A 19,076-nucleotide genomic window follows, 5' to 3' on the forward strand; every position below is an offset into this window, starting at 1 on the left:
CACTCTCTAAAAATTTTTTTAAATGAAAATTTTTTTAAATAACTAGGGAGAATGGCATTGCTTTTGAGGAGACATTAATTAGGGGATATCAGAGATAAATCAATAATGCTTATTACCCCAAACAAAACAAATTATAAATATTCTACCAAAGCCCAGTGAGTGGATCAACACAGGACCAGATCACCCAAAGAGCATCCTGAGTCCCCTCCCACTGGGTGAGTGGAACACATACTGCATTTGGAATGTTGGTATCACTTCCTGCTGCCACCAGCACTCTGCTGCATTCTTCACGACCTCCTGCAACAACTAGGAAGAATGGTGTTTCTCCGTTCTAACAAACGGAAAAATGTAAAAATTACCTCTTGTCATGGGATGAAATTACTTGAGAAACAGTGTGCTTTACTCTCACTAATGGATAGCATTTGTGAATTACTCTTACTAATGGATAGCATGTATTAAGCATCTATGTGCCAGCATATTTTGCCAAGACTATGCTTTGGCACAGCTAAGTTCCACAACAACCCCATGAGATCAGAGTTAATAGTATCTTCATTTTACAGATAAAGAAATGGAGCCTCAGTTGAAAAGTGGCAAAACTACGATGCAAGTCTACCGGTTTGGCTCTCAAACCTGCATTCTTTACTCTGTTATGCTGCCTCCTTTCAGACTCTTTCCCTCCATCACTCATAACCTGAACCTTTGTTAATTTACCCAGAAAACATTTATTAGACACCTACTATCTGTCAGACACTACTAGGCACTGGGATTGGAAGGACAAATATGACACAGACCCTACCCATCAGACGGTTACAGCTTGTTAAGAAAGATAATCAGGGAGACAAGGAATGAGGAGGCAGTGAAACACAAAAATATAAGCACATTTGTACCAAGTGCAGCTTTAACCGTTAAAAATGATTTAAAATGTTGTATGTCATTTTTTAAAGTAATATGCTATCTCAATAATAATTACGTTTCTTGAAACTAATGACAAACCTAACAGGACAAAGTGAGTTTAGTTTAGGTTAGGCCAAAACACAGAGAGAAAAGAAACTGGTCTCATATAACAGCTGCTTGGATATTTTCCCCTCCTCCTGCAGATTCTTTCCTAAAACCATCTCCCCTGTTGGATGTTAAGAAAAAAATCCTTAAAAACTGCATTTGGACAATTCAGAGGTTTTTCTTGTAGCTATTTAGATCTGAACAATCATGGTAACCGGGATGCAAGAGCATGGAAACAATGTTCCCATTCCAACAAGATGGAAAACTCCATTCCAGGCTGGCTCACCTGAGTGCCTGGGACAGCCATCTGTTACAACAGAATTTCTCTTCATAACCTACCTTCTCATTTTCCCAGGAAAAGAGATGCCAAAAGGCAAACCCCATTGGAAAAACATTTGCACAAAATGCGAAGGAAAGAATTCACATCTTTAACATATTAAGAGCCTAATAAACGTTCATATCTTTGATCCAACAATCCTACCTCTAAGAATACACCCAAAGGAAATAGTGAGGAATTCAAACTCAGGGTTATGTACAAAGAGGTTCATGATAGCATATAATAAAGGAAAACTGAAATTGACTAACTAACTAAATAATAAACTAAATGGATTTGGGGCATCCACCCCAATGTATACATGCATGGGAATTCAAAGAAAACTGGCAGGAAAACACATGAGAGGTATACAAGAGAACCATTTCAGTGTCGGGGAAATATGAGCACTGCTATCTATCTTGATTCTTATCTCAATTTTTTAAAATGTCTATTTCAGGCATATGTTTTGTAACGTGTTAACTATAAATATGTATGTGACAGACACACGCACCAACTTTGTTTCCTGACATGAGTTTGCTACCAAACATGTTCGGAGGCAATTGCTCTAGAGCATATTCTCACGGGCCACTCAGCTGCTCTGGCAACAGCTTCTCCCAAGGAACAGAGGCAGCCGGAGACGGTGTGGATATTATGGGCCTTCTCCAAAAGGCCAGCAACATCACCAGACACTTTACTTTGTGCAAGTGAAGCCTATCAGAACCTGTAATTACAGTTTGTTGGATGTTACGAGTCCTCCCCAATGTGCCCTGACTCAAAAACAGCTAGAAGGTGGATGAAACCCAAGTGCACACATTCCAGTGGTAAAGCATTAAAACAGAGCAGGGCAGGCACGACTCAGACTTTAAGTTAAATCCTGGGTCTACAGGGCTCCATCTCTATATTGATTTCTGAAGGCAGATCACACCTACAATTCACCCCAGGTGATTCATGCTCTTTTTGAGTTTCTAAAACATCTGTCCTAACTTTCATTCAAAAGGACCAAATTCCCGGGATTGCCTTTAATTAAGTTAAAGCCATTAATCCTGGTCGTCATGCCAGATGGTCAGAAAAGAGTGCGCATACACACACACACAAACAAACAGAGGCTCTCCTTTTGGCCAGGGTCCTTGGCTAAAAGCCTGGCTTACATTCTCCTAGAAGCTGGAAGGGAAAATACTGAGGGCGAAAGCAGTACCTACGCACGAATGCCAATGATAACCAGGATCCCACCCACTGCACCCAGACAGCACCAACAGTAACAGCAGACAACCACTTGCTGCTGCACGCTGACCACGTGTGTGGCACAGCCTTCCCATTGCAAGCTCACTGTGGCCTCCTGAAGCTACGTTACAGATGAGGACCCTGGGGCCGAAAGGGGCGAAGTAAGGCGCCCACCATCAGCCAGCTGGAAGAGTGATGGGGCCAGGACCAGCAGCCACAGCCCTGCTTTACCCTCGGTGTGCCCGGGTCCAGGCTGAGGGGCTCCCCTGGTGGAAAGGGAGTACTGTCCTCTCACAGGCACGGCACACGCTCACTTTCACAGCCTTCAGCTTCCGTCATGCTCCCCACAGTTGCTATTGTGATGACCACCCCCCACCAATTCTCAGTCACATGCCAGCCCCTCTGAGATCAGGACCTATCACCTCACAGCCCCAGGTGGCCAGGCAGCAGACATGAGAGAGCTGTCATTGCTCGTATGCACAGATATCTGTTGTTTCGTTTAGTGCAACGGATTGTTTTGGTATGCCCTCTTGCCCTATCAGCTTCTAGAATAAGGATATATACTCTGCGTAGCATAGAACACATGGTAAATATTTTTTTGGATGAATGGGTGAATAAATGAATGGATTAACAAATAAATTGCTGTAGGCTGCTTTAAAGAAAAAAGTAGGAATCTTTTAGCATCACATTTAGACCCTGTGGCACTAACATCTTTGTTTTCCTCCCATCCCTTTCTTTTTTAAAAAAAAAATATATATATATATTTCTTTATTGATTTCAGAGAGGAAGGAAGAGGTAGAGAGAGAGACAGAAACATCAATGGTGAGAGAGAATCATCGATTGGCTGCCTCCTGCACGCATGTGCCCTTGACCAGAATCAAACCCAGGACCCTTCAGTCCGCAGGCCGACGCTCTATCCACTGAGCCAAACTGGCCAGAGCCCTTCCCTTTCTTGCAAGTCATTCCTGCCACCCACTTGTGAGCCCCATGTCCACTGTCATGAGCGCCTCCACGTACCTCATTGGTCTCATTTATTTCTCCCCCTGGGTTAGCAGCGCCCATCCCGCAGAGCCGTGGCCATGCTGTGCTGCGAGGTGCAGGGCAGCATTCCCCTCCTGCAGCACAGACACACTCAGGACAGAGTCCCCTGCACCCAGGAACGCGCCTCTTCACTGGTCAGGTGGCAAGGGGCCTTCTGGGAGGTTTCATTTGGGTAAAGCTGTGGTCCAGAGTGTGGACCACATTATCCACAGTTTCACGTGAAATTTATAATATTTTAAAGTTTTAAATGAAAGTACATACTGTATGAACCAGTAGGAAAAAAAATTCTCCATACTCTTGGTTCAACCTTTGCTGCTAATTTGCTAGCAACAAGTAGGACAATAACAGTAATCCACATAACCTTTGTGAAGGTAAACTGGTCAAACTTTTAGCAAGGCATACCAAAATATTTAAAAATGTGCAGAACTCTGACCCATAATTACACATCTAGGAGTTTGTCCTAAGAAAATAATCAAAGATGTGTACATAGATATAGATTCGGTTTCCTCCCGAATCAGGTGGGACTGAGTCTCCCCAAGACCTCAGGGGGAGAGAGGAGTGGTGTAGAGAGTGAGGGGGAAATGCAGGCAGTCTATTGACTTCACAACCATTTATGGAGCAAAAATGGACAATCTGAGCCATCCAGTGCAAAAGTGGGCTAATTTCATCTGGATATTCCAAGATTTTCTCGGACGGTAGTAACAACTAAAAAACTCTACTTCTGACCAAAATGCCATAAGCAAAATACACACTGTCAGTCCCCTCCCTCTTGTTCTTTAAAGAAATAAAAGTCCTCTCCCCTACCCCCAAAGAAAGAAAGAGAGAAAGAGAGAGAAGGGGGGGGTGAGAGAGGGAGGGAGGGAGGGAGGGAAGGAGGGAGGGAGGGAGGGAGAAAAGGAGGGAGGGAGGGAGGGAGGGAGAAAGGGAGGGAGGGAGGGAGGGAAAGAAAGGGAGAAGGAGAGAAAGAGTCCAAGTCAGGGTGTCCTTTTCTGAAGTATGCCGATTAAGGAAGGTAAGTTTTTCTATCATTTCGACATGGCCCCTCTCAGCTGCCAAAAGAAAAGGTTTTCTTCCTTTCTGAAAATCAACCATAAACCTCCACTGTGTGTGACACGTTTACTGAACAAGCAAGACAACTGACAAGGCAGGCCGCATTTTGAGGGTGACCGGAAACCAAGACGTGCTTGTGGTCATGGCATTCCGGGCCCTCCTTGGGGAGAGTGATAACAACCAGACCCGGTTCTGAGCGACTGCCCAGACCTTTGGAAATTTCCCATCAGCACAGAATCATTTAATGGGGGCAGAGAAGTGCTGCTCAGAAATGGTCTCCCCCAGCACCTGGGCAAGTGCCACCTAACAGCCAGACAAGATTCCCTTTCAAAGGTAGCAATTTTACCAACTTTCCACCTTTACTGAACAGTTCTTTCACGCCAAGTATTTAGCAGGAAGCTGTTACGTGCCAGACTGTCTCGGGCACCTGCACATCACACAGTAAGTAAGCCTTGCCTTCTTGACAAAAATGTTTGAAGCAGAAATTTTCCAGGGCTCAATATTTACCTGGCTCATTCAAACATGATAGTTTATCCACTGCTCTTTTGTAGACCTTGCTTTCTTGCTCATATGTTTATCTCCAACGTTCACGAAGAATCAACAGGAAAACTCTTAAGAACAGCCTATATGAAATGGGATCAAGAAAGTAGGCATTATTCAGCCCCGGCCAGTGTGGCTCAGTTGGTTGAGTATCATCCCATGCACCAAAAGGTTGCTGGTTCAATTCCTGGTCAGGGCACACCCCACTTTATGGGTGTGATCGATGGTCGGGGTACATATGAGAGGCAACTGATTGGTTTTACTCTCTCACATCAATGTTTCTCTCTCTCTCCCTCTCTCTTCCTCTTCCTCTAAAACCAATAAAAACATATATAAAAGTAAATAAGTAAATAAATAAAATACTTAAGAATGTCCATGAGAATGTAAACTGGAGGCTGCTAGCAGCCGGCTTTCCCACCTTGTGGAGAGTATACCTATCAATAATGCCAACAGAGAGAAAGCCAAGAGATGGATCCTGAAGCTAGCCAGATGCTATACCCTCAAATTTAGGAGTGAATACATTACCTTATTTCTTAATCTAGATTAAGCTGCTTCCCCCACACACACCCCCACTCATAACAGAATGAATTCTAACTAATACATACTTAGTAGACTGGGGACAGACATTACTAAGAGTATCTCAGGGGCTCTGTTCAACTTTAAAATGGCCTTATTCTTTTACCTTTGCCACACAGTCTTGCATTTCTGCATATTGAAACAAAGTGATAGAGGGCCCACCCACAAAGAATAGCCTGGCAGGAAATGGGAGGTTATCACAAATGGAACATCTTCCCTCGCCAATAAAACAGTTGTTCCTTTAAACTTTGAATGCCCTTTAAAAATGTGACCATCAACAACAACAAGTGAAAGCCAATTTATACAAAGTAATCTATATCTTATGAACATCAAAAATATCATAAAGTATATGTATATTAAGTTAAAGATCTAATTGGCTTTATTCAACAGTTCATGAATCGGGCAGCAGCATCCCATCTAGTAAACAGAAAATACCAAAAATAGCCTAAAGAAACAGTAAAATGAGATATAAATCTTTTCCACCATCCTAGTACACGTAGGCAAAACAACAACAGAAATTTTTAAATAAATGTTTTTACATATAGTTTCTGATCATGTCATTTCATTTTTAGCCGCCTGACCCTTTTGAACTGGAGAGGCCTCTATCCACTGGCTCTCATAGGACTGCCCCTCACGTAGGAGGCAAGGAGGCAGGGAGATTTTCCCACCAGGAGAAAAGTAGAGCCTGGTGTCAGAGCCCCAGACTTCGGGGCCCAGGCACATCACAATGCCTTCCCAGCTCAGGTTACTGATTCCCTTTCCTATTAACAAAAATAAGGAGGGCCCAGCATGCCTGCTCCTTTTTCCTGTATCAACTTAATGTATATTTAACCTAATACGTTTTAATTTCGTGCATTTAAATTTTTTGCATGTAAGTCTTAAGAGTTGCAATTGTTGATTAGAAATTCTTTTTCTTTTATTTTATTTTATGGTTAACAGTATTACAGATGTCTCCCATTTTCTCCCTTTTTGCCCCCCTCCACCCAAACCCCAACCTACCCCAGGTCTTCCCCATGCCATTGTCTGTGTCCATGGGTTATGCATATATGCATATATGTTCTTTGATTAATCTCTTTCTATTTTTCATTTTTAAGTTTACTGCCAGGGTCATCATATTTGACAAGTTACCAAATTCAGCAAAAATGTTAATAAACAGTCATTAATGGGCACCCAAACTCTAACCTGACCACCCATTCCCACAGGGATCCCAGACAAATCCATTTTACTAATAAGACCTCTGCACAGTAGAGCTTTCCTTGCTAGCTTTTGGAGTTCCCTCCATGCTAAAGAAAGGATGTCACTAAGCCTGGGCAGATAAGCAGGCTCTTAACCGCCTTCTGTTGGTAAGACACTAGGCCAGAGGGCCAATCGTGAAGGCAGAGCAGTCTTTTCTATCAAATGTGTTCACGAGCTCCACAATACTTTTAAGCAAACACTGACAGAAAACCTAAGATAAATTCATAGACCCTGAGCTCCCACTAGCTTTTGCCAGCATCCTTCACCCCACCCACAGATCTTAGAAAAAGGGTAGACTTTGTCTTTTGAACTGATCAATCTAAGTTTCTTACAGTACTAAAAGTGGACTCAGATTCTTCTCTCCCTAGATGACCCAGTGGGCTCATTATTTGTTCATTCCTCATATATCTCTAGAGCCATCTTTCTTTTATGATCTCTCAGCTGGACATGTAGCTTGCACAATTCGTTGCCAGGGCTCCTCAGCCTTTTACCCAACAGATAGTCAGGGAGGAGGAAGAAGGGTGGAAGAGGACAAACCCAGACCAGCTGAAGAGATGAAACACATCCTTCCTATGTAATAAAAGGGTAATATGCAAATCGACCGAACAGCGGAATGGCAGGTCGCTATGATGCGCACTGACCACCAGGGGGCAGATGCTCAATGCAGGAACTGCCCCCTGGTGGTCAGTTTGCTCCCACAGGGTGAGTTCTGCTCAGCCACAAGCCGGGCCTAAGCCATCAGTCAGACATCCCCCGAGGGCTCCTGGACTGCGAAAGGGCGCAGGCCGGGCTGAGGGATCTCCCCTGGCCACGTGCACGAATGTCGTGCACCGGGCCTCTAGTTGGATAGAAAAGATTGCTCCACCTTCACAAAGGTTGCTGGCCAGCAGAAGTTCTTGAAATAGGGGAGGGTCCCCACAAATGTGCTTCTGTCTTTGAGCCCCTTCAGCTCACCTGGTCCTCCCCACACACTGCTGTCTCCCATGAAAGCACCCAGAGTCCACGGAAAGGGAAGACAGTCGTGTGTCTTGTATATGACAGGCCCTCAACAAATACCTGCTGAATTGAACAGAATAGAATTCATTCAGAGGCTGCACCCCTACTCAGCATCAATCAAACCAGAATGATCCAACTTTTCCCTGACACTAGATGCTATCTGACTGTAATTATCAGTTTGAGGAAATCAGATAGTGGACTTTATCCTATAGTAATTGTTATAATAGCTACCATTTAGTGAGCACTTACCATGTGCCAAGTGCTTTTTGCTAAGTGCTTTAGTCATTAACTCATGTAAGCATTCCAACAGTGGCTGCTCCAATATTTGCTACATAAGAATGGCTTAGGAGTAGTGTCTGATTGGAAAGGGGTGATGGAATGGCTCACCATGAAGCTCATCAGCACAGCCATTTTTACATAAAAATTGACAAAATACCAATTGTCTACATCAAGAAATGGGGTGTTGTTGAAAAAAAATTATATGGAGGTCAACCCCCCTCCAATCATTCCCTTGGTGTTACCATGAAGTAGGTTTTATTATTCCCATTGTACAGATGGAGATACTGAGGCTTTCAGCAGTTGGAGAACTTGCTTAGAGCCACATAGATAATATATACCCAGACCATAGCCCAAGTCTCTCTGCCTCTAAGCTATAAATGTATAGTTGCTTAGTCATACTCAGAGGAAGTAAAATAAATTTATAGACTTTATTTGAAGAAATAGTTTTTGTTATTGTTGTTTTTAGACTGAGGTCAGGAAAAAAATGTAAGTTTTTTTAAACGAAGTAAAATGAAGTAAATATTGCTGACTAACTTTTAGAGAGACTTTTATGGAAAATAAAATAATGAGCCCACTGGTTCATCTAAGGAGAGAAGAATCTCTGAGTCCACTTTTAGTACTGTAAGAACTTTGGATTAATCAATTGAAAAGACAAAGTCTACTCTTTTTCTAAGATCTGTGGGCACAGTGAAAAAAAAAAAGGTGATTTCATTCAAAATAAAAATGCCAAAAAAAAAAAAAAAAAAAAAAAAAGCCAACCTCACAGAGAATGCTATATCCTATGAAAGACACCGAGGAGATATTCCAGAGAAATGACAATCCCTAGCACGAGGGCAATGGCCACTGTCATCTGAAAAGGGACACAGTACTGCACGGTAACTGGAGTCAGCCAGCCCTGAACACACAACCTGGCTCTTTCACTTTCCAATTCTGGGACTTCAGATCAAGTACTTAGCCTCTCTGAGCCTCAACCTCCTTACCTTTAACAATGAGCACACTATTTTCTTCATTATAAAATTATTGTGCAGATGAAGAGGATAATTCATTCATTCAGCAATGATTTGTTTAACATCCATGTGTGCCAGGCTCTAGCCTCTCACTGAAATAATGAATGTAAGTAGCTTTCCTCTGTACCCAGCACACTAATAACTACTCAAAAGTGGTAGCTGTTATTATATCTCCTTATGAAAAGAAAAGAAACATAGACAAATATGATAAAATTGCATTATATTCCATGGCTCATTACTGTAGAGCCTTGGGTCAAATTCATTCCTAAAAGGCCAGGCTTGATAGAGTAAAATGTGGTTACCCATTGTGAATACCAAACAGTTGTGGATACTGCCCACACCCCTGCCAGGATGAGGGAGTAGAGATGGAAGAAGGGATCTGGTGGCTTCCTTACTACCTCCTGTCCTCCCACATGCCGGAGCCAGGGCCATGGCCAACACCCGCACTTCCCTTCTGCTCCATGGTTCTGCCAGGGCGATGGAGGAGCTGGCTGCAGGTTTGTGCTGGCTGCATTGGCATTCCAGCAGGGGCAGAAAGAAAGGGGAAGTTGATAGGGGTATATGTGAGACCTGTCCTACCACAGCAAGCATACCTCATCAGGCTGGTCCAGGTCCTTCAGGTGCAGATCTTGAATGAGGTACTCCATAATGTGCACATTATTGCTCTGAGCTGCGAAGTGAAAGGCCTTCATTCCATCCTGAGGACAGCTAGGGTAGAGGAGATCATCACATAGTGATCTCAAGACCTCCCCTTCTGCACTGTGAGGTGAGAGCTTATGTCCAGGTGTGACCCACATACCAACCTGATTCGTGGCTCTCTGGTCTGCTCCAGCTCTAACCAGCATGAGCATGATCTCGAGGCTTCCAGACCAGGTTGCACGGTGAATTACTGTCAAGCCATGCTTTCCCAAGAAGACAGAAGAAAAGAACACATGATCCGAATCACCAAAAGCCAAGTTAATAGTCAATTGTTGAAAATTAAGAAACAGGAAGAGAATTTCATATACAGCAAAGATGATATTTCATTTCTATGGGGAAAACAAATAAATGGTGCAGGCACAAGTGATTCTCCTTAGGAAAGAAAATAAAATTAAGTCCTATATCTTATCACAAATACACAAAAGCACACAAACAATAAATATATTAGAAGAAAATCTAGACTGCAATGCACAATATCTTAATCCAGTGGTTATAAAAGGAAAGACTGTTGATAAAGTCCATAAACAAAGAATTGATTCTCTAAATGTTTCTTAATAAAGATAAATCGTTATTTTCTCTAATATATGAAGCACTCTTACAAAACAACAAGAAAAAGGCAATTAAACCAATTGAAAAAAAAGTATCAGTGGAAAATGAAACCATTATAGTTTAAGAAATCTGGCAATGTCTATTAAAAATTTAAATACAACCAGCAATTCCACTCCTGGGAATCTATCCCATGAAAATAAGTTTTAAGACCTAATGTTATATCAACAAGGATATTAATTTTAACCCTTAAAATTGGGAGCAAGGTAAATGTCTATCAATATAGGAATGCTGAACAAATTAGGGAACACATCATGCAGCCATTAAAAATCATGAATTAGAGCTATAACAATTGACTTGGAGTACTTTCCATGAGGTAGCTGTTAAAATGTAAAAAATAAGTTGCAGATAAAATATAACATAATCCCATTTTTATAAAACAAGCAATGACCAGAAAAACTCATATATGTATATGTATATACAGTTGGTCCTCCATATCTGCAGGTTCCACATCTGTGTATTCAACAAACTACAAATTTAAAACATTTGGGTAAAAAATATTACATTGTTGCTGATGTGTATTATGCAGTTAGGCCTACATAGTCTATTTAAATATTTACAATTCCAGTATAAAGAAAATGTACTCTTTTCTTCAAGGAACAACAATGTACAATAACTAGTTGCAATTAATGCTTTATATTCAATAACACTAAGTCCAGTTTCACATATGGTAACAAAAAAAAAAAGGTCAGAAATATTTGGGATAGAGGATAAATCACATTTTGATAGAAGCTCAAAATTTCCCTAAGAGGTCACTCCTAATTTTCAATCCACCAACACTTAAAGCTTTCAAACACTGACCATAAAATCCAAAAACCAGGAATTCAAGCTGTAAACAACTCGAGTCTCTGAAGCCAATAAATTCGAAATGGAACCATTGTTCCTCAGAGTCAAGGAATCACCGCTCACAGAGGTTAATTCCCCCCACAAGAACCATCATAAAACTACCGTATTTTCCGGCGTATAAGACAACTGGGCGTATAGAAGATTTTCCTGGGTTAAAAAGTCGTCTTATACGCCGGAAAATACGGTAAGTCTTGTACTATCAAACTGACACGCCTGAGACAGTTTATGAGCATGTGTCATGGATTACAGTCACTGTCGGTACACGATGCTCTGTACAGTATAAAATGCCCACCGCCACTAACAACCTGTCCTCGTTACCAGTCTGGTCATAGGTGGGAAGGTCAATAACTTCCCCTGGGAACATTTGCTCTTGAGGAGTTTCCCAGAAATAAGAAGCTCTGAGAGCAGATGGTGGTCATTATTCTCTGAGCATCATGTGCACTCCACCTGGGATCCTTTGTTCAGACCTGGAAGAAGAGCTTCCTTTTACCTATTCTGCCTCTTCCCAAGACTCTGGAATGCTACCCACTTTGAACCTGGAGTCCTCAGCATCTGGGCTATGCATTTGATCCTTACCATGCAGTGCCTCAATTGGTACACATCTGTTACATCCTGGTCCTTGCTCCCCCAGTAGGTTATAGGCCCTTCAAAACAGGGACTGTATCTCATGCCAGTCCTTCCAGACACAATCACCTGAGGATCCTGTTAAGTCACAGATTCTAATTCAAAAGGTGAGGGGTGGGCCTGAGAGTCTGAATTTCTAAGAAGCTCCCAGGTAATACCAGTGCTTCTGGTCCAGGACCACACTTTGAGTGGCAAGAACTTGTATCTAGTTGAATCCCCAGAAGTTGGCATTGAAACTTACCCACAACAAGCACTGAATAAATACTGGGCTTCGTTAATGACTCTTTGCAAACAGGTGTTAGAACTTACAAAACAGATTAGCCAAGTCAAAGTCAGGGATCCTCAACCAAATAAAGAAGCTGCCAGGTCTGACCAAACATGGCATTGCTTGAATTATAAAAATAATTTTATTAGCTATATACTAATGCCACTGTAATTAAATTAGTTATAGGAATATTTAACTTAGTGAACCTGTCAAGGCAGAGTATAGCGACACATCATAAATTACTATACCTTTTACCTGACAGCCCTTCAGTCTCGTGAGGCAAATTACAAGAAGCTTCCAAATGGGAAAAGCCTCAAATAGAATAAGTTGGTAAAGTATTTTGTGAATAATTGACTTATACTCTGACATAAACCAGTAGTATATTTAATATATTAGAAACATGGTGTTTAACAGAAAAATGCTATTCCACCTAAGCAATGAATACATAGATATTTATTGTACAATTCTATTTGCTTTTATAGCATACTAGAGGCCCGGTGCATGAAATTCATGCACTGCGGGTGGTGGGGGGAGTCCCTCAGCCCAGATTGCGAGAGGGCGCAGGCCAGGCTGAGGGACCCACTGGTGCATGATTGGGGCGGGGAGGGATGCGAGAGGTTGGCCAGCTGGGGATCGGCCGGACCCCAACAGCAAGCTTACCTACCGGTTGGAGTGTCTGCCCCCTGGCGGTCAGTGCACGTCATAGCGAGCAGTTGAGTGGCCTTAGCATACCATTAGCATATTACACCTTTATTGGTTGAATGACCAACCGGATGACCAGACACTTAGCATATTAGGCTTTTATTATATAGGATTAAAGATTTGGGTTTTTGGTCCTGGTTAAGATGGGGTAACCAGGACCCTGTCTCTCTCACCAAATGTGACTAGAATCTCTGGACAGAATGAATGGAGAAGCTATCTGAGAAATCTGAGAAGTAAATGGTAATAGGTAGATTGGGGGGAAAAAACAGAACCCAAACTATAAACAATTGGGGTTTCCTGATTTTTTGTTTGTTTTTTCCCTTCATACCTTCCCACTTAGACTCATGGAAGTGCACATCACAGAACTACACCCTGGGCGGGGACAGAAAAAGCTTCAAGAGAAGCCCTCTCTGGTCTAAGGAGCGGAAGGGGGACCCTATAGGACAGAAAAGGGAAGGGAAATTCTGTTTCTTTTTTCTCTTCTGGCCCTGCCCCAAGCAAGCCTCACTCCCAAAGCTGTAACCCTATGGTAGAAGGGATAGCAGCAGTGACTGGGCAAGCATCTAAAACTCTGACAGTGGGACCTAGCCGGTTTGGCTCAGTGGATGGAGCGTCGGCCTGTGGACTGAAGAGTCCCAGGTTCGATTCCGGTCAAAGGCACATGCCTGGTTGCAGGCTCAATCCCCAGTGGGGTGCGTGCAGGAGGCAGCTGATCAATGGTTCTCATCATTGATTTTCTATCTCTCTCTCCCTCTTCCTTCCTCTCTGAAATCAATAAAAATATATTATAAAAAAAATAAAATAAAACTCTGGCAGTGGAAAAAAAAAAAAAAAAAAAACTCTGGCAGTGGAATCCTTCTCTCTGGCCAGAGAAACTGCGGTCAGAGAGGGGGTATGAGTGGGAGGGGGAACTCATGTTATTTCTTTTCCTCTCTTAGTCCTGGAGGCAGACCCAACTGTGAGAAATACATAGTGGAGCTGGGAGACTACACCCTTAGCTCTCTAGTCAGAGGACCAGGAAAAAGGGGAGAGGGGCCCTGAAGCTGGAAAATAAGGGGAGATGGTCTTGGAGAAGTGAGAGCTCGAGAAAGCAATCCCATAAAGTTGTGCATGTATTCCTGGCCTCATCCCTGACTTGTACATGGACCTGAACCTAAACAGCTTGACAAAAGCTTGGAGAACAGCTAGACCACTGTCCAAGTCTCAGACTAGCCCCTGAATGTTGCACAGGCGAGACAGATCCAGACAGCACTGTAAAGATGTTGAAAATGTAGTGACATGGTAGCAAATGGTGTTGAAGAAACTGGTCATCCATATGTAAGAAAACAAAAAACAACAAAAAAATATAACCTTGGAGCTATTCCTCACACCTTATACTTAAATTAACTCAAAATGGACAATAGAACTAAATGTAAAACACAAGTCTATAAAAGTTTTTAAGAAAAATATAAGAAAAGTCTTCATGACCTTAAGTTACACAAATCATTCTTAGATATAACACAATATAAAATGCTAGAGGCCCAGTGCACAAAATTGTGCACGGGTAGTGTCCCTAGGCCTGGCCGGCAATCAGGGCCGATCTGTGGGGTGACTGGTGGGGCGATCAGGGGCTCCTGCTGGCATCTGCCTTGGCCAGCCTGGCGCCGCCCGCTCACGGGCCCCGCCCCTACCGCCGCCACCAGTCGCCTCCTTCTGTGGGGTGACCGGCGGGGCAATCAGGGGGCCCCTACTGGCACCCGCCTTGGCCGACCTGGTGCTGCCCACTCGCCAGCCTCACCCCCTGCTGCCCCCAGTCACCTCCCTCTGTGGGGTGACTGGCAGGGCAATTGGGGGGTGCCCCCAGCTGGCACCTGCCTTGGTTGGCCTGGGCCTGCAGGCTGGGGGCAGTTCCTATGTTGACCATCTGCCCCCTGGTGGTCAGTGCGCATCATAGTAACCGGTCATTCCGCCGGTCATTCCACCCTTTGGTTGATTTGCATATTAGGCTTTTATTATATAGGATAAGTATCCCGGCTGCTGTGGCTCAGTTGGTTGAGTGTTGACCCATGCCCCAAGAGGTCACTGGTTTGATACCCAAGTAGGGGGCATGCAGGAGGCAGCCGATGTTTCTATCTCTCTCTCCCTCTCCCTCTCTCTCTAAAATCAATTTTAAAAACTATATAAAAATATATAAGTAAATTGCACTTCATCAAAATTTAAAACTTTGGTCTAAAAAAACATGAAAAGCTACAGAATATGAGAAAATATTTGCAAATCACATATCTGACTAAATATTTGTATCTATAATACATAAATAACTCTCAAAATCAACAATAAGAAAACAACCAATTTTAAAAAAATATTCAAAAGATTTGAATAGATACATCACCAAAAAAGATATATGAAAGGTAAATAACACAAGACACAACCTCCTATTAAAAAAATGCAAATTAAAACCACAATGAGAAGCCAATGCAAACCTATTAGAATGGCTAAAAGTAAAAAATGACAATACCAAGTGCTGATGAAGATGTGAAACAATTGGAACTCTGCTATATGGCTGGTGGGAATGAAAATGGAACAGGCACTTTAGAAAACTGTCTGGAAGCTTCTTGTACATCACTTTACTATATGACCCAGTAATCTCAGTCCTATGTATTTACACCTGAGAAATGAAAACCTATCCTATATAATAAAAGGTTAATACTACCAAACAGCAGAATAACTGGTTGCTATGATGCACACTGACCACCAGGGGGCAGACACTCAATGCTGAGCGCTGCTCAGCCAGAAACCGGGCTCATGGCTGGGGAGTGCAGCGGCAGTGGTGGGAGCCTCTCTTGCCTTTGACAGTGCTAAGGAGCAGCAAGCCAAGTGGTAAGGAGCAGCAAGCTGGCAAGCGGTAAGGAGTGAGGGCTCCCGGACATCCCCTGAGGGGTTCCGGACAGTTAGAGGGTGCAGGTCAGGCTGAGGGACCCCCCGAGTGCACACATTTCATGCACCGGGCCTCTAGTGCTTATGTAAATGCCTACACATGGATGTTTTTAGAAGGTTTATTTGTAACAATTAAAAACTGGACATCCGGTCAGCGTGGCTCAGTGGTAGAGCACTGGCCTATGAACCAGGAGGTCATGGTTTGATTCCCGGTCAGGGCACATGCCCGGGTTGTGGACTCAATCCCCAGTGTGGGATGGGAATGATTCTCTCTCATCATTGATATTTCTATCTCTCTCCCTCTCTAAAATTAATAAAATATTTTTTAACACAAACAACCCCTCCCCCCCCCCCCCCCCGGAAACACAGAATAACAGACTTCAGTGGGGTGGGAAGTTGGGACAAGGGAAGGGACAGGAAGAGATTAACCAAAGAACATATATGCATAACCCATGGACATAGATAATAGCATGGGGAAAACCTGGGATGGGGAAGGGTTGGGTGGAGTGGGACAAAAAGGAAGAAAATTGGAGACATCTGTAATACTGTCAACAATAAAATAAAATAATCCTAATATATAAAAACCCAGGGTCCGTAACCAAAGGCTCAACTGAACACCGGAAGTCAGTCCCGTCAGTGCGGGTGCAGTGACCCAACACTGACTGCTGAGGGGGCTGCAGATCAGGCCAGGAGAGAGGCCCAAAGAGAGAGGCAGGGTCTGATCCACAGCCTCCGTGGCAGCTGTTGATCAGCTGTTGCCTCTCTCTTTCTCTCCCAGCTTCACCAGCAGCCGTGCCTCTGTTTCTCTCCGGGCCTCTGCGGGGGCTGCTGATCAGCCTGCTTCTCTGATCAGGCCTGGAGATAGACCCGGAGACACTGACTGGCATAGAAACCAACCAATCAAAACCAAATCTGGGTGAACTGTGAGGAGCCAATGGCTGCCTGAAATGTGGAGCTTTTGGCGCTGACTGGCATAGATACTGACCAATCAGAACCAAATTGGCCGGCAGGGGGGAGCAGCTGGGGGTGAGATCAGGCCAGCAGGGGAGGGCAGTTGGGAGCAAGATCAGGCCAGCAGGGGAGGGCAGTTAGGGGTGATCAGGCAGGCAGAGGCAGTTGAGGGCAAGATGAAGCTGGCAGGGGAGAGCAGTTGGGGGTGATCAGGCAGGCAGGCAGAGGCAGTTAGGGGCGATCAGGCAGGCAGTCAGAGGGGTTAAGGGCAATCAGGCAGGCAGGCAGAGGGGTTAGGGGCAATCAGGCATGCAGGCAGGTGAGTGGTTAGGAGCCAGTCATCCCAGATTGCGAGAGGGATGCCCGACGGCAGGTTTAGGCCCAATCCCAGTGGGCCTGATTCCTGTGGGATCGAGCCTAAACTGGCAGTCAGACATCCCCCAAGGGGTCCTTGATTGGGGAGGGTGCAGGCTGGGCTGAGGGAACCCCACCCTCCATGCATGAATTTCGTGCACCGGGCCACTAGTGTAAAATAAAATAAATAAATCAAGGAATGATAAAAAAAACTGGAAACAACTCTAATGTCCTTCAAATGGTGAATGGATAAACAAACTGTGTTATAGCCATATAGTGGAATACTATTCAGCAATAAAAGGGAGGAATTATTGATACATACAACAGAGCCATTTTGCTGAGTGAATGAAGCCAGTGTCAAAGGTTATACATACTATACAATATCATTTATATGGCATTCTCAAAAAGGCAAAACTATAGAGATGGAGAAGAGATAAGTGGTTACCAGGGTTATGGGGCTTTGAGTACAAAGAGCAGCATGATGCAAATGTTTAGTATTTTGATTAGGGTGGTGGCTACATGAATCTATGAACATGTGTTAAAATTCATAGCACTGTATGCCAAAAAAAAAAAACCCAAAATTTAATTGTATAGTCTATTAATTTAAGAATTAAAGTAAAGGCCCTGGCCAGGGAGCTCAGTTGGTTCAAGCATCATCCCAGGTTGTGGTTTTAATACCTGATCAAGGAACATACAAGAATGAATTATAATGAATGCATAAATAAGTAGAACAACAAATCCGTGTTTTTTTCTCTCTCGTCTCTCTCTCTCTGTCCCTGTCTCTGCCTCTCTGTCTCTCTTCCCCTCTCTAAAATATCAATTAAAAAAAGAATTAAAATTTTTTAAAAAGTTATTGTATCAGGATTTCAATGTCAAAAGAAGAATAGATTCTTCGCAATCAGGTCTATGACCAAAGTATCTTTTGCAGGCTAACTAACACTGAAAAATAATCAAGCAACAATTTCCAGACCTAAAATACATGTTCCTTAAGTACCATTACCATAACACAACTTATTACACTCACATGTTGGAGTGCTTCTGGTGTCAATTTTTTAAAAAGGGTAGTTCTTCATTCGGCTTCTGTTACTGATCAATCCACTTGCCCAAAAATACCAGAGCAATAAAATAGAGGGGTGTACCCTACTGGTGAAACAAGGAGAAATTCTCATCATTGTCTGTCTAGACCATGTCTATGATTGCCAACAAAACCAACAAAATGATCAACTGGTTTGAACGGACCTCATTCATTTATCTTCCAAAGACTTACTAAGAACATACTAAATCCAAGTCCTGTAAGACATGAAGGTAGAGCAATGCTGAGCCTTACCCTCCAAAGAGTCATTTCGGAGAGAAAACAGACTAGCTCTGTGGAGTCCTAGATAAAGTTGGGAGAAGTGGGTGGGAAATCCTCACGATGGGTTTTCATATCTGAGCAGACAAATTGGCTGATTTGTGGGTAATGGCATGGTCTCTGGAACCAGTTAAGCCAGGTCCAAAACCTGCCTCCACCCCTTCTTAGATATAATTTTTGGGGGCAAGCTATTTAATCTTTCTCAGACTCCACATCTGTAAATTGGTTATTAGAGTATTACTTTTCTTATAAGTTTGAGGGACTAAATATTCAAATCCTAAAACTGGTATCTAGTACATACTATATGTTTATTAAGCCTTCTTTCTTCTTTTTTTAAAAATATGGAATGCTTCAGGAATTTGCATGCCATCTTTGCGCAGGGGCCATGCTAATCTTCTCTGTACCGTTCCAATTTTAGTATATGTGCTGCCGAAGCGAGCACAAGCCTTATTTCTTTATCAGAGTTCACAGGGCAAAGTCAAGATTTAATGTCCCTGAGGCCAGTTA

General features: G+C 43.2%; 1 protein-coding gene across 1 annotated transcript in view; it reads right to left on the reverse strand.

The window, feature by feature from the left end:
• Window positions 1-19,076, reverse strand: part of ANKDD1B (ankyrin repeat and death domain containing 1B) — a gene marked incomplete at both ends in the record, with an annotated part of 43,564 nt that overhangs the window by 16,565 nt on the left and 7,923 nt on the right. Inside the window, 6 exon segments of the mRNA XM_079797811.1 lie at window positions 233-331; window positions 3,551-3,576; window positions 3,579-3,648; window positions 4,553-4,651; window positions 9,852-9,956; window positions 10,062-10,160. Coding sequence (XP_079653937.1) covers window positions 233-331; window positions 3,551-3,576; window positions 3,579-3,648; window positions 4,553-4,651; window positions 9,852-9,956; window positions 10,062-10,160 — 498 coding nt within the window.

Source organism: Cnephaeus nilssonii (assembly GCF_951640355.1).
Source record: "Cnephaeus nilssonii genome assembly, chromosome: 2".
Classification (NCBI taxonomy): domain Eukaryota; kingdom Metazoa; phylum Chordata; class Mammalia; order Chiroptera; family Vespertilionidae; genus Cnephaeus; species Cnephaeus nilssonii.